This window comes from Cricetulus griseus, chromosome 2 (assembly GCF_003668045.3).
Source record: "Cricetulus griseus strain 17A/GY chromosome 2, alternate assembly CriGri-PICRH-1.0, whole genome shotgun sequence".
In the NCBI taxonomy this organism is placed as follows: domain Eukaryota; kingdom Metazoa; phylum Chordata; class Mammalia; order Rodentia; family Cricetidae; genus Cricetulus; species Cricetulus griseus.
In genome coordinates, this window is record NC_048595.1 from 19,737,793 (window position 1) to 19,750,753 (window position 12,961).

General features: G+C 51.1%; 2 protein-coding genes across 2 annotated transcripts; one reads left to right on the plus strand and one right to left on the minus strand.

Annotated features, from left to right (window-relative positions):
- Positions 1 to 1,853: 1,853 nt before the first annotated feature.
- Kdf1 (keratinocyte differentiation factor 1) lies at positions 1,854 to 4,060 on the minus strand. The gene is made up of 3 exons (XM_035439542.1): positions 3,025 to 4,060; positions 2,380 to 2,454; positions 1,854 to 1,936 (listed from the first exon to the last, which is right to left on the minus strand). The coding sequence occupies exons 1-3, from the start codon at positions 4,058 to 4,060 to the stop codon at positions 1,854 to 1,856; spliced, it is 1,194 nt and encodes a 397-aa protein (XP_035295433.1).
- Positions 4,061 to 9,617: 5,557 nt separating this feature from the next.
- LOC118238161 (translation initiation factor IF-2-like) lies at positions 9,618 to 11,862 on the plus strand. Its single transcript, XM_035438646.1, has 3 exons — positions 9,618 to 9,625; positions 10,685 to 10,801; positions 11,622 to 11,862. Exons 1-3 carry the CDS (start codon positions 9,618 to 9,620, stop codon positions 11,860 to 11,862), a joined length of 366 nt encoding a protein of 121 aa, XP_035294537.1.
- The last annotated feature ends 1,099 nt before the right edge of the window (positions 11,863 to 12,961 follow it).

Sequence of the window (12,961 nt, forward strand, 5' to 3'; positions counted from 1 at the left end):
GTACAGTCCAGTGGAGCCCCACCATTTGTCTCTGACCTGCTCCTCAGAGCCAGCCCCTATGCAGTAAAGGGCTAAGGAGACATTTCTGTCCACATTTGCTTCCTCTAGAGGGTGGGGGTCACTGAGTGCAGGGGCTGGGCAGGCTAAAGTAAGTACCCAGCTGTTTTGATAAACCTTTTCTGGGAATACAAACAATACTTCACAAAGCTGTTGGGAAATTGGCTTCTAGGCCAAGGCTAAAGTTTAGGGACTGTTAACACTCTTACTCTGGTTTCCCGTCCATAATCTTTTCCTTAAAAAAAAAAAATACAGATTAATGTGAATGTTTTCCTGCATGTATGTATATGCACCATGTATGTGGCTGGTGCCTATAGCAGTCAGAAGAGGGCATCAGATTATCTGGAACTGAAGTTAGGGATGGTGTGTGGGTACTGTACCCCTTTTTGAGGCAGAATCTTGGTATGTATCCCTGGTTAGCCTTGAACTTAGTGACCCTCTTGTCAGTTTCCTAGGTGGGATTAGAGGTGAACACACACCCTTTTCCTCTTGCAGTGGTGGAGATCAAAGCCAGGATCCCACACACATGCTAGGCAACACCAAGCTGCACCCCTACCTGGTTATTCTATTTATGCCTATATCTGGATAACACAGCAGCTCCCAAAAAAAGGGCCAGTTTGATTGTTATAGCTCTAATGAGGGCCTGTTGTCACAGCCCCAGGGGACCATCTGCTGTATCTCTTAGGAAACTAGATAAATGATAAGTCACCACTTTCCAAAAGGGTGCCCCCAACAGACAGTAAAAAGGTCATTAAAGGAAGCTGGGAAATAGCTCCCTTTGCTAGCCTGTGGTCACTGGGCTAGCTGAAACTTAAGATGGGGCCTTACTCTGTGGTAAGGAGTTGACTTTAAACCCACAAACTTAGCGTACCCTGTCCTTGTGACCTGCCTCACCCTCTCAAGTAGCTGTGATTGTAGAACTTACTGAGCCAGCACCTGAAAAGAGCAGCTAAGGAAGGGCCCTGGATGGAGTGAGCCCTGTGCCCAAACAAGGGGAGCCCGTTTTTGACTCAATGAGCTCAGCCCCCAAGTGTGCTAGTTGCTAGCTACAAGGATGTCTTGAACACGAGGCTCCCTCAAGTTGCCAGTAAGAGCAAGATAAGGTGAAAATCAGAGTGCTGTATTAGCTCCAGGGAGAGGTGAGGGGTCATTGACAAGTGATGAGGTACTTAAAACTGAAGGGTGGCCAGAAGCAATGGACTGGGGGAATGGCAGTCCAGACAAAGCCGCCATAGTGTTCTTTTTCTTTTGGAAGTGAAGCTAGTCTGTCTTGCTCCAACCTTGCTCTTCTCCATAATGCTGAACAGTAGTTGGGGCAAATGGCACAGGAAGGCCATTTAACTAACCCTGAGGACCCACATGTGTGTATACTTGCAACTGTGGTCATGTTAACAATATAGAACAGCCAAGATCCAGTAGGAACTGCTCAGCAATATAACAAGTGGGCACTGCCCAGATAATCACATATAGAGACCATGCTGTCCCCAACCTAACCTGTGTAGTTTCCACAATTGCTTAGGGTGCCATGGGAATGGAACTGGGAAGTGACTTCCCGAGGATTTGCTTTCAGGCCACAGGAAGAAGCAGGCCCAGGCAGTGGTCAGTCCAGCTGGAGAAGCAGAGCACGGGCACCATGGCCCTGTGAAATGTACGTGGTCTATATCATTCAATGAAAGCAGAAGCCAGAGGTCACTGTTTCTGGGCTCAGGATCTGGCCTCCACACAGAGGTCCTGCTTCTTCAACTCCACTGGCTATGCTTCTTCCAAGGAGGCTATGACTGCTGGGCCAGTAGGGGTTAGCAGTACACCTGCAGCAGGGGTGCCCCTGAAGAGTCTGTGTCCGTGCCCTGGAAGGACGAGTCTTGGCTGGCTGGGTACCCTGGTTGGAGGAGGAAGCAGAGGCTCAGAGAGGGGAAGGAGCTCGCCAAGGGCCTAAAGCCAGGGAACAGAGCAGGGCTTGAGCCTGGTCAGCTGTTAACAGCCTTTGCAACCCACTCCTGATGTTCAAACCCCCGCAGCTATTTGTAAAAGGATAATGACTTGCTCCTAGGGGTGGTGAAGGCCCAGAGGATAGCAGCAGAAACCATAAGGAGAGTTTCTGAAGCTGCAGACTGGATGGCCTTCTCTCCACCTTACTACGCCATCACTTTTTTTTTTTTTTCCCCCTGAGACAGGGTTTCTCTGTGTAGCTTTGGAGCACATCCTGGCACTTGCTCTGGAGACCAGGCTGGCCCATCCTCACCCACCCCCAAAGGAAGCTGGAAGGTCACCCAAAGGGCCCCTAGTATAGTTTCCCACCCTCTGGTTAGGTCAGGACCACACCTGGGGCTCCATATGGCCTCAGCTTCCTGGCGATGGCATCTGCTGTTGTCTCCTGGGAGATCTGCACTGTCAGTTCTAGGGAGGGGATGAGTAAGCAGTGGTCATTATCATATTTTATAAAGTTCAGTCCCTGTTTCTTGTAGCTCAGTGAAGAAGGGTGCTTACTGTACGTACACAGGCTAGAGAAATGCTTAAAACAAGGATGTGTGGGCGCAGCTGGGACTTTGGCTAGGCCAGGTCAGTGGTGCAAATTCTTGGTTTTGTTTTGTTTTTGAAACAAGGTCTCTCTAGCCCAGGCTGGCCTGTAACACTTGGGAGATCTTTTTTTTTTTTTTTTTCTATTTTTATTCAGCCTCTAGAGTTCTGGGAGTACAAGTATGAACTCCTATCACTAGCCTTTCTTGTTGAAGGCAGAGGTCCAAATTCTTGAGTTTTGGGTCCTTATCTAGGCCAGGCTTGGGAGCTGCTCTGTCAAGTAGTTCTAGGGGTAGAAGGACTCTGACAGATGCAATAAGTGAGTAAATAAATAAATACTGGGGACAAGTGCAATGGGGGACAGTCTGCCTGTCCCCCACAATTCTCAGTGGGCCAAGAACCCAGCCCAACCTCCTATAAGCCAGAGCTTCCCTTCTTGGGCCCGCTTACCGTCCTGGCTGACGCCAGAGCCCACCATGGTCTCATGGCCACTGTCGGGGGCAGTGGCAGGGGCTGTAGAGCGGGCCGAGCGCCCCTCGGAGGTCTGTGGGCGGGAGCGGCTTTTGCGGGTACTGATGCGGATGATGCCACGCACCAGGCGGCCCTCGGCGTCTTGCTCGTCCAAGTGGTAATCCTGTGTGATGCTGCTGATCAGGTCTGAGATCTTGCTGGTCTTCTCCAGGAACACGGTGTCCGACGTGCACTTGGCCAGCTCATCGATCTGGTGTACACTGAACAGCTCGGTCAGCTTCTTGAAAATAAGCACGTCGATTTCCCGGCTCGACATGGAGCCACTGCCCATCTCGGGCAGGTCCAGGTCCGACTCGTGGAAGGAGTAATACTCCTCGGAGCCGCGGGGGCTGCTGGGGAGGGTGCTGGGCAGGCTGTGCCGCGTTGGAGGAGGCTCGGGCAGGGGCTCCTTGCAGCAGGAATCCGCGTCAGGGACTGGGGAGGTGGCATGGCGGTAGGGGTAGACCGGAATGCCCTTGAGCTTAACGTCAGGGTAGCTGAAGCTGCTGCCCATGCTGGACTTGAGCCGCTGGCCATCCCGGCGGCTGGGGGGTGCACGGTCCGGGCTGGGCGGCACGCCATTGTGCTCCTTGACCCAGGTGGCTTCCGTAGATCTCTCAGTGGGGTCCCCAGCAGATAAGCAGGGGCTGCAGCCCCGCACACAAGCCCCACAGCGCTGCAGGCAATCCCTGCAGCGGCGGAAGCAGAAGGCAGCCCTGCACCAGTCCCACCCCCAAGGTCGCCAGAGGAGGCAGCAGGTTGGGGGCTCGGTTGCCGGTTCTGCAGAGCCTGAAATGAAGGTGATACTTTCTGGCCCATGGTGGCCAGGGTCCTTGGGGTCTGGCCTGCGGGTGCGGCGGCCTGGTGGGGGCTGGGAGCGCTCATCATTGGTTTCCAGGCATAATTCTGTTGGCCTCTCCCAGGGACCCAACCGTGGAGGCCCAGACGATGGGCGAGGCTGTCCCGGCCTGGGCATGGCTCAGAGCATGGCTTGTTGCAGCCAGGCACCTGCAGGGGAGAAGCCAGTAGGTCAGAAGCAGAGGTCAGGGACAAGCTTCTGGGCTGACCTGAAGAGCTTTAGACTTCTGGGAAGCCTGTGATGAGGATGGATGAAGCATCCCGTAAACACTTGAATGCTGAGCTCTTCTTGCCCCAAAAAGAAAGTTCTCTTTGTGGTCTAACTTAGGCTTTAAAATTTCTGTACTTCCCAATAAATGGCTATTATTGAAAACAAAACATAGAAAATTACAAGTGTCAGTGGGGATGCAGAAAAAACGGATCACTTGACAGGTCCATAACTTTTCCTGTAAACGCTAGCTCTAGGCTGTAACGCCCTCTTCTGTCTTCTGCCCACACTGCACTCACAGGGAACCGCTCCCACTCCACCCATACACAAATACATTTTAAAAATCTTTTTAGATTTGTTTTGTGTATGAACATTTTGCCTGTATAAATGTGCGTTTACCATGTGTGTCTGGTGCCCATGGAGGTCAGAAGATGGTTGTAGGAGCTCTTGGAACTGAGGCTATGGATGGTTGTGAACTATGTCATGGGTGCTAGAAATTGACTCTAGGTCCTCTGGAAGAGTAACCCCTGTTCTTACCCACCCAGCCATCTTTCCAGTCCCCCCCCCCCCCCCGCCCCTCCCACAGGGTTTCTCTGTGTAACAGTTTCGGCTGTCCTGGAACTAGCTCTTATAGACCAGGCTAGCCTCAAACTCACAGAGATCCACCTGCATCTGCCTCTGGAACGCTGTGATTGAAGGCGTGTGCTACCACCACCTGGGCCAGTCCTTATTTTTAAAAATTTTGTGTATATGGGGGCTGGAGAGATGGCTCATGGTTAAGAGCACTGGCAGCTCTTCCAGAGGACTTGGGGTTCAATTCCCAGCACCCACATGGTAGTTCACAACCTTCTTTAACTCCAGTCCAAGGGGATCCGCCATCCTCTTCTGGCTGCCATAGCGCTGTATGCACAGGTGTACAGACAAAATGCAGGCAAAACATGCACATCAAATAAACATAAAGGTTCAGAAATTAAAAAGCACATCACTGGATGAATGGACTCATAAAAATGAAATATTTTGGGATATCATTTAGACCTTAAAAAGAATGTAATTCTTTTGTGCTTTGACATGGATAAACTTTGAAGACATTCTAAATGAAATAAGCTACACAAGAAAGAACAAATATTCTATAACTACAAATTTAACAGACATAGGAAACAGAGTGGAAAGTGCTGGGGGCTGAAGCGGAGGAGCATGGCAGAGTTACGTGGAATGGACACAGAATTTCAGCTGGGAAGGCGTCACAGCTCTGGAAAACGTGTAGATGTATGTATTTAATGCCACAGGATGGTGTGCTAAAAACAGCACGTGAAAGATTAAAATGGAAATTTTGATGTATATTTTACCACAAAGAAGGAACAGGAACGCTTGACAGGGACCTTACTTCCTAAGAACTGATCCCACTTTCCTGCCATCACTGAGCCCGGTGCAGAGCCTCTGTCTGCCTAGCCACAGTCATCACCACTATCCTTCCCTCCTTCCCACCCTTCATCCTCAACTCTGGCATGAATGGGTCTCTCATCTTATTCAGATTTGCCCTCCGAGAAACATTTGCCATCAAACAGGTCTCTGTTCTTCTTTTTGGAGAGGGAAGGATTGGTTCTGTTAAGACAAGAGGGTCTCGAATTTGCTAGGTAGCCAAAACTATTCTAAACTCCTGGCCTTCTACCTCCCTTCTCAAGTCCTAGGATTAAAGGAGTGTACTACCTTACCTGGCAACACAAAGCAGTTTTGGTTCCTTGCCACAAAAATAATCCTCATGGACTAGGGAGATGGCTCACCGGGTGAGAGCACCAACAACCAAAGAACCCACATGGGAAGCTGGATGCGGTGACAAATATCTGTAATCCCAGCACTTCTACAGTGAGATGGGAAAGAGAGAACTGCCTGGAAGGTCACAGGCCAGCCAGCCTGGAGTACACTACACTGCACAGCAGAGCAGAGCAGAGCACAGCACAGCACAGCACAGCAGCAGAGGTGAGAGACCCTGCTTCAACAAGGCACAAGGTGAGAACCAACTCTTAAAAACTGTCCTATGACTTCCACACGTGTACACCTTCAAAGAAAACAGCTCTGTCATAAAATAGCACTGATCTTCATTCCTCTTTGGGTTTATTTGCTAGGTATCTCAGAGCTATGACTGTTTTTGATGAACACTGAGCTTGGCCATGTGTCAGGAAAGGCAAAATCAAAGATAAATGATCCTCATGGTTCAGTTTCTAGAAAAGTCTCTCTCTCTCTCTCTCTCTCTCTCTCTCTCTCTCTCTCTCTCTCTCTTTTCCAAGACAGGGTTTCTTTGTGTAGCTTTGGAGCCTGTCCTGGAACTCACTCTGTAGACCAGGCTGGCCTTGAACGCATAGAGATCCGACTGCCTCTGCCTGTGCGGGGATTAAGGGTGTGAGCCACCAACGCCAAGCTTCTAGAAAAGTTTCTAAGACAAGCAGAGTGCAATAATACCTGTCTGAAAACCTAGCATTTGGGAGGTGAAGTCATCATCCTGCACTAAAAAGTGAGTTCCAGGCTAGCCAGCCCAGCACATGAGATCCTATCCAAACAAACAAAACCCACCTAGCCAGGCATGGTGATCAGTTTCTGTTTCTGTGTGTTTTTTCCAAGACGGGGTTTCTCTCTCTAGCCCTGGCTGTCCTGGAACTTGCAGAGATCCACCTGCCTCTGCCTCAAGTGCTGCGATTAAAGGTGTGTGCTACCACCACCTGGTGGTGCTCACAATTTTAATGCCAGCATGGTGTAGGCTTAGGTGGAAACAAGTGATCTCTCTGAGTTTGAAGACAACCTGGTCTACGTAGAGGGTCCTAGTCCAGCCAGGGCTATATAGTAAGACTGTCTCTCAAAACAATCAACCAAAAACCTCCTAAGGATGAAGCATGTGGAACTCAGTAAACCACAAAGGCACCAAGGGATGATGCCGGGCCATACTCAGGGGTACCTTAACCACAGTTAAGCCTTTGCTGGGCATCGACTGTCCGCAGCCTATATTTCAAGCCACCATGTGTGTGCTGGGAATTGAACTCAGGACCTCAGGAAGAGTGGCCAGTGCTGTTAATCTCTAAGCCATCTCTCCAGCCCCAGCTGTCACTTAGCCTTGTACCCCTGAATTAATCACTACAGAGTCCAAGCACTAGGGAGGCAGAGGTAGGCAGGTCTCTGAGTTGCAGGGCAGCCTGGCCTACAGAGCAAGTTCCAGGACAGCCAGGGCTACATAAGAGAAAACAGGTGTATTTGTTTTAGTGTCAAAAAAACAAAAACAAAAAATATTGCATGCCATGGGCAAAACAGTGTCACCTCCCCAAACACCAAATGCCAACAGCACTCCTGTTCTGGCCTCTTCCATATGCTGCAGCTAGTGACAATTTTAAATCCTACAGGGCTGGAGGGACCTCCCAGGTGCTGCTTTAACCAAATGGTCAAAGGCAATGTCACCAACAGTGAAATGACATCAAATATGAAGAGAACACACTGTGAAGTATTTCCTGCCTCAAACACAGAACTGGAATGTGTCCTTGAAGAAAGGGCTGACAGCCAGCTGCAGAGACACGACAACTAAATCCAGTGTGGGCCAAGGATCTGGGAACTTGGATAATGTGAATAACTAGTAAAAGTAGAAAACACCATATGTTTATATGTAATTTTTCTAATTTTATATTTATTTTGATTTTTCAAGTCAGAGTTTCTCCTTGTAGCCCTGGCTATCCTGGAACAAACTCACTCTAGATCAGGCTGGCCTCAGAAATCCACTTGCCTCTACCTCCTGCTTCCTGAGGTGTGTATATATTATTTATTTTGAGATGGGGGTCTCACTATGTAGCCCTAGCTGTCCTTGCTAAATTGACTGGGCTGGCCTTGAACTTAGAGATCTGCCTGACTCTACCTCCTGAGCACTGGAATTAAAGGTATGCCATCTGTCCAGCCCCACCAGATATACACATTTCTATGAGAAACAGAATAGCCTAGTATCTTTGCTTAAGAAACAGACTAAGGGACACATATCTGCAGTGTGATCATCAATGGTTTAAACCACCAACCAGCAAATGCCTGGAGAGCTTGTGTACAGGCAGACAGGGAGGCAAGGAACATTCATAGTGTTGGATGAGGAAACAGTTCTTTCTTCCTGAAACTTTACAGCCTGCTCTGGAGCCTTAGACAAATGGGAGCCCCTCTTTCCATACCCTTCTGCTGAGATATCTCTCTCTCTCTTTTTTTTTGGGGGGGGGGTTGAGACAGGGTTTCTCTGTAACTTTGGAGCCTGTCCCTGAACTCACTCTGTAGACCAGGATGGCCTCAAATTCACAGAGGTCCACCTGTCTCTGACTCCTGGGTGCTGGGATTAAAGGCATGAACCATAACTCTACCCTGCAGCCCTCCCCCCCCCCCCCCCCCGTGTCTGCTGAGATCTCTTGATGACTGGGCCAGCCTTGTTCCCACTGTTTCAGGATAAGCCGAATTCCCCAGAGACTTTGACCCGAAGGGTCTGCCTCCCTTCTGTCTCAAGGCCTAGAAGAGGGTCAGTTTGAAAGGTGTCATCATGGCACAGACACATTCTATGTGACTTTATGGTAGGGCCAAGACAATTGGATGGAAAGAAAAGGACATGGGTTCCAGGTAGACCAGAGCAGGAGCCGGCACTCTTAGGGAATGGTGTGTGCCTATGTGGGGTGCGACCCCATCTTTGGAAGTCTATAAACTGAAGGAGGTATTTCCCCCTTGGAACACCTCCTACCCTGCTGCTCTATTTTAAAACAAAGGTATACAAACTGAAATTGTAATAAGTGACCTTAAATATTTTTCACAACTGAATGTGGTGAGCCACACCAGTCATCCTTGTATCACAAAGGCTGAGGCAGAAGGGTCATGACTTTGAGACCAACATATACTAGATAGCAACACCCCAACTCAACAAAACAAAATGTTCTTCACAATCCAGAGAGAGACAACTAAATGTCCTGATTTGATCAACATGAGGTTGGGCATGGATTCAGTCATTTAACAAGTACTGAGGACCTACTGTGCATCCTCAACTCTGTGGACACAGTGGTAAACAGACAAACTCCCAAACTCAGAGATCCACCTGCCTCTGCCTCCTGAGTGCTGGGATCAAAGGTGTGTGTGCCACCACCGCCCGGCTCACACCTGTTTCTTGAGATAGGCTTTTATGTATCCCAGGCTGGCCTTGAACTCATTGTGTAGCTCAGGATAAGAGTGACATACTGATTCTCCCGTCTTCACAAGTGCTGGTTTATGCAGAGCTGGGGCTCTAACTCTGGGTCTCATGCATCCAAAGTGCTCTGACAATAGAGCTATGCCCCCAGTCCCCACAGACACACTTCCATTTTCACTCATTGGCCTGGCCTCAGACCCTCATCCACTCCTCATCCAAGTCCTCAAGGACTCCTCCTCACCCCATCCCATCTGTGGACTTGAGAGGAAAGGGCCAGTTAAAGGTGCTAGCATGAGCTGGTACCCTTTGAGGGCTTGCAGCTGGAGTCCCAAACCATCCACCCTCAGCATCCACACAGTGTTCATTCTCACCAAGTTAAACTCTGTGGGTCTGTGGGAGTATCGTGGTTACTGACACTGGGCTGGGTCCCTGTCTCTTTCTCCCCTACCAAGAATTTAGGACTGACTACTATAGATTGTATTCATAACCAACCCATTTATCACGGGCCAGCTCTGCGTTAACTACTGAGAAACAGCAGTGAATGGGCCAGGAGCCGGCTCTAGCCAGAGACCTTTCCCATTACTTAGTTCTCTCCACAGCCCAGGATTCTGACGCTCAGAGAAGGGAGGGGATTGAGCAAGACAGCAAACTGGAAAAAACAGGATTTGCTGTGGTGGGCTGGGCTCTTCAGCCCAGGCACCTTGCTCTGTGCCCCATCTCCAGTCAGGGAAGAGTGGAGAGAAAGGGAGCAAAGCCCAGGAGAAGCCGGTATGGTGGCTCACGCAGGCAATCCCAGCTCTAGAGAGGCCAAGGTGGCCGGATTCCCTTAAGTTCAACGATTAGCCTGGGCTACCAAGAGAGACCCTGTCTCAAAACCAATCAACCAACAGTCAGCCTCCCTACTTTCGGTATAATAGTGTCTGGCCTCAGTCTCCCTTCAAAAAGCCCATTCATTCCAAACTAAGTCTTCCTTTCCCTTCCGCGGACCCTGCTCTTCCCCTCCTGCCAATCAAGTCACACTGGTCACTTACTTTAGTGGGACTAATTCTTGCCTCTATTTTAGCTTGGAACAACACTCTTGGTTCCAGCTTCCTCTCCTTTAAATAGGTTCACCTTAGATCAGTGAGGTGGCCATGTCCGTAATCCCCGCACAAGACAGGGTTGATTAGGAGCCTGAGCCGTATGAGGCCCTGTCTCAAAAACCAAAAACTAAATATATAACTTATTAATTAAATTAAATATAATAATTAAAACAAATACATAAAAAATTAACCAAAGAGAAATAAAATATAAATAACATTTGAAAACCTCATCTCCCAAAACGGAAGAGAGTAACGTCTTCATAGCACTCCGCTGAGGTATTGGTGTTTAGCAAGAGCCTGGGAAGATAGGTTCAGTCACTGGGCATTTGAAGGCATCACAAGGATGCTCCAGGGTCTGGCGGCCCCAGGACTTTCTGACTTCACATTGCCTTTGCCTTTACACACACACACACACACACACACACACACACACACACACACTTGGGGCTCTCTTTGGACCTCTTCCCTGCACACACACACTCACACACACTCGGGGCTCTCTTTGGGCCTCCTCCCTACACACACACACACACACACACACACACACACACACACACACGGGGCTCTCTCTGGGCCTCCTCCCTGCACGCGCACACACACACACTCACACTCGGGGCTCTCTGGGCAATCGGGGCTCACACACACACACACACACTCGTCCACAGGGCCGGCACACACACACTCGGGGCTCTATCTGGGCCTCCTCCCTGCACGCGCACACACACACACTCACACTCGGGGCTCTCTCTGGGCAATCGGGACACACACACACACACACACACACACACACACACACACACACACACACTCGGGGCTCTCTCTGGGCAATCGGGACACACACACACACACTCGTCCACACACACACACACACCACACTCGTCCACACTGCACACACACACACACACACACTCGGGCTCTCTCGTCCACACACACACACACACAACCACACACACACACACACACACACACACACACTCGGGGCTCTATCTGGGCCTCCCTCCTCCCTGCACACACACACACACACACACACACACCACACACTCGTCCACAGGGCCGCCGGCCGGCTGCACTAGCCTCCGCCTGGGCAAGCGTCGGGTCACCACACGCTGCGGTCGCGCGGTCCCGCTCCGCAGCCGCCCTCCTCTGCGCGCGCAGGCACGCACTCTGTCGCCGCCGCAAACGCCATCGCCGGCGAGTCCCGACGCCCACTTAGGGCTCCAGCCCCGGCTCCGAGAGCCCGGCCCCGGCCCCCAGGCCTCCCGGCCCGCCCAGCCCCGCGCCCATTCGGGCCGCTGCGGCCCGGCCCGCGCACCCCGGAAGTGGGCGTCGGGTCCCGGGGAGCCAGGCCCGCGGTCCGCCGCCGTCCAGGAGCGGCCTCCAGGGTCACCCAGTCGGGGCTGCAGCGCTCCGCGCCCCCGCGGGCCCGCTCCGGACTTACCTGCCCCGCCAGGTGAGCCGCCTCCAGCCAGCCCTTCCCCCGCCCCTCTCGGCACTCACCTGGATCGCAGGTGAGCGTCTCGCGGGAGCGCCGCACGGGTCGCCGCTTGGGACACACTTCCCGGCTCCGCGAAGCGCCGCCGCGCACCTGGCCGAGGCCCCGCCCAGCCCCGGCCTAGGCCGGGAAAGTGAGGCCCGTAGAAGGGCAGCTCGGGTCCCTTCTGTGCTGTAGTCCCGTGTCCTGGAAGTCTCTGTAGGGCCATGAGGGCCTTACCGGGCCTCAAAACTCCTACTTAAAGAGCATGGCTCCCGGGAACTTGTCCCTGACCCTTGAGCCCCTAGCTCTCTTAAGTGTAACAATTCTCTGTGTTCTTTATTCCAGTCCCCAGCAGGCTGTTTCTTTCTTGTCTTCTGTCTCCTCTTTTTACTGTCTGACCTTGAAGGTAAGGTCTGGTCTTGTTTCCCTAGTGCAGGGTCCGATATACCAGATGCTCAGCAAATAATCTTCACTGTTTGAGTACCTAGGCGTTGATCTGTCATGGGTCTGTCTGTCTACATACTCACTTATTTAGGTTTCTTTTTCACATTAAATTTTTTTCATATGTTTGGGGTTCTTGCCTGCATGGACATCTGTGCACCACTTGCATCCCTGGTGCCCTCAGGGGTGAGGAACAGAAGCGGGCATGGGAGTTACAGACAGTTAGTACTTGAGAATCATACTTGGGTCCTTGGGACTTGGAAGAGCAACTTTTCCAGCCCCGATTATTTAGGTCTCCCCATCCAACTATAACCAGATCCTATCCTGCTTAGCTTCAAGATCAGACTAGACCAGGCCTGTTCAGAAGGGTATGGCCACAGACTGTTTAGGTTTTCTGAGATGTTCTCTCATGCATCCCAGGCTAGCCTCCAACTCACTATGTAGCCAAGGCTGGCCTTGAACAGTTGCTCCTCCTGCTGTCATCTCTGGAGTGCTGGGATTCCAGGCATGTGCTACCACACCAACATAGGCTCTGCTTGCTTTCTTTGCTCTGGGACAGAGCTAGGGGCTCCCGATTGGCTGGTCGGTTCGTTTGTCATCAGTGTGTGCAAATGTGCCACTGAAATAGAACTTACCTC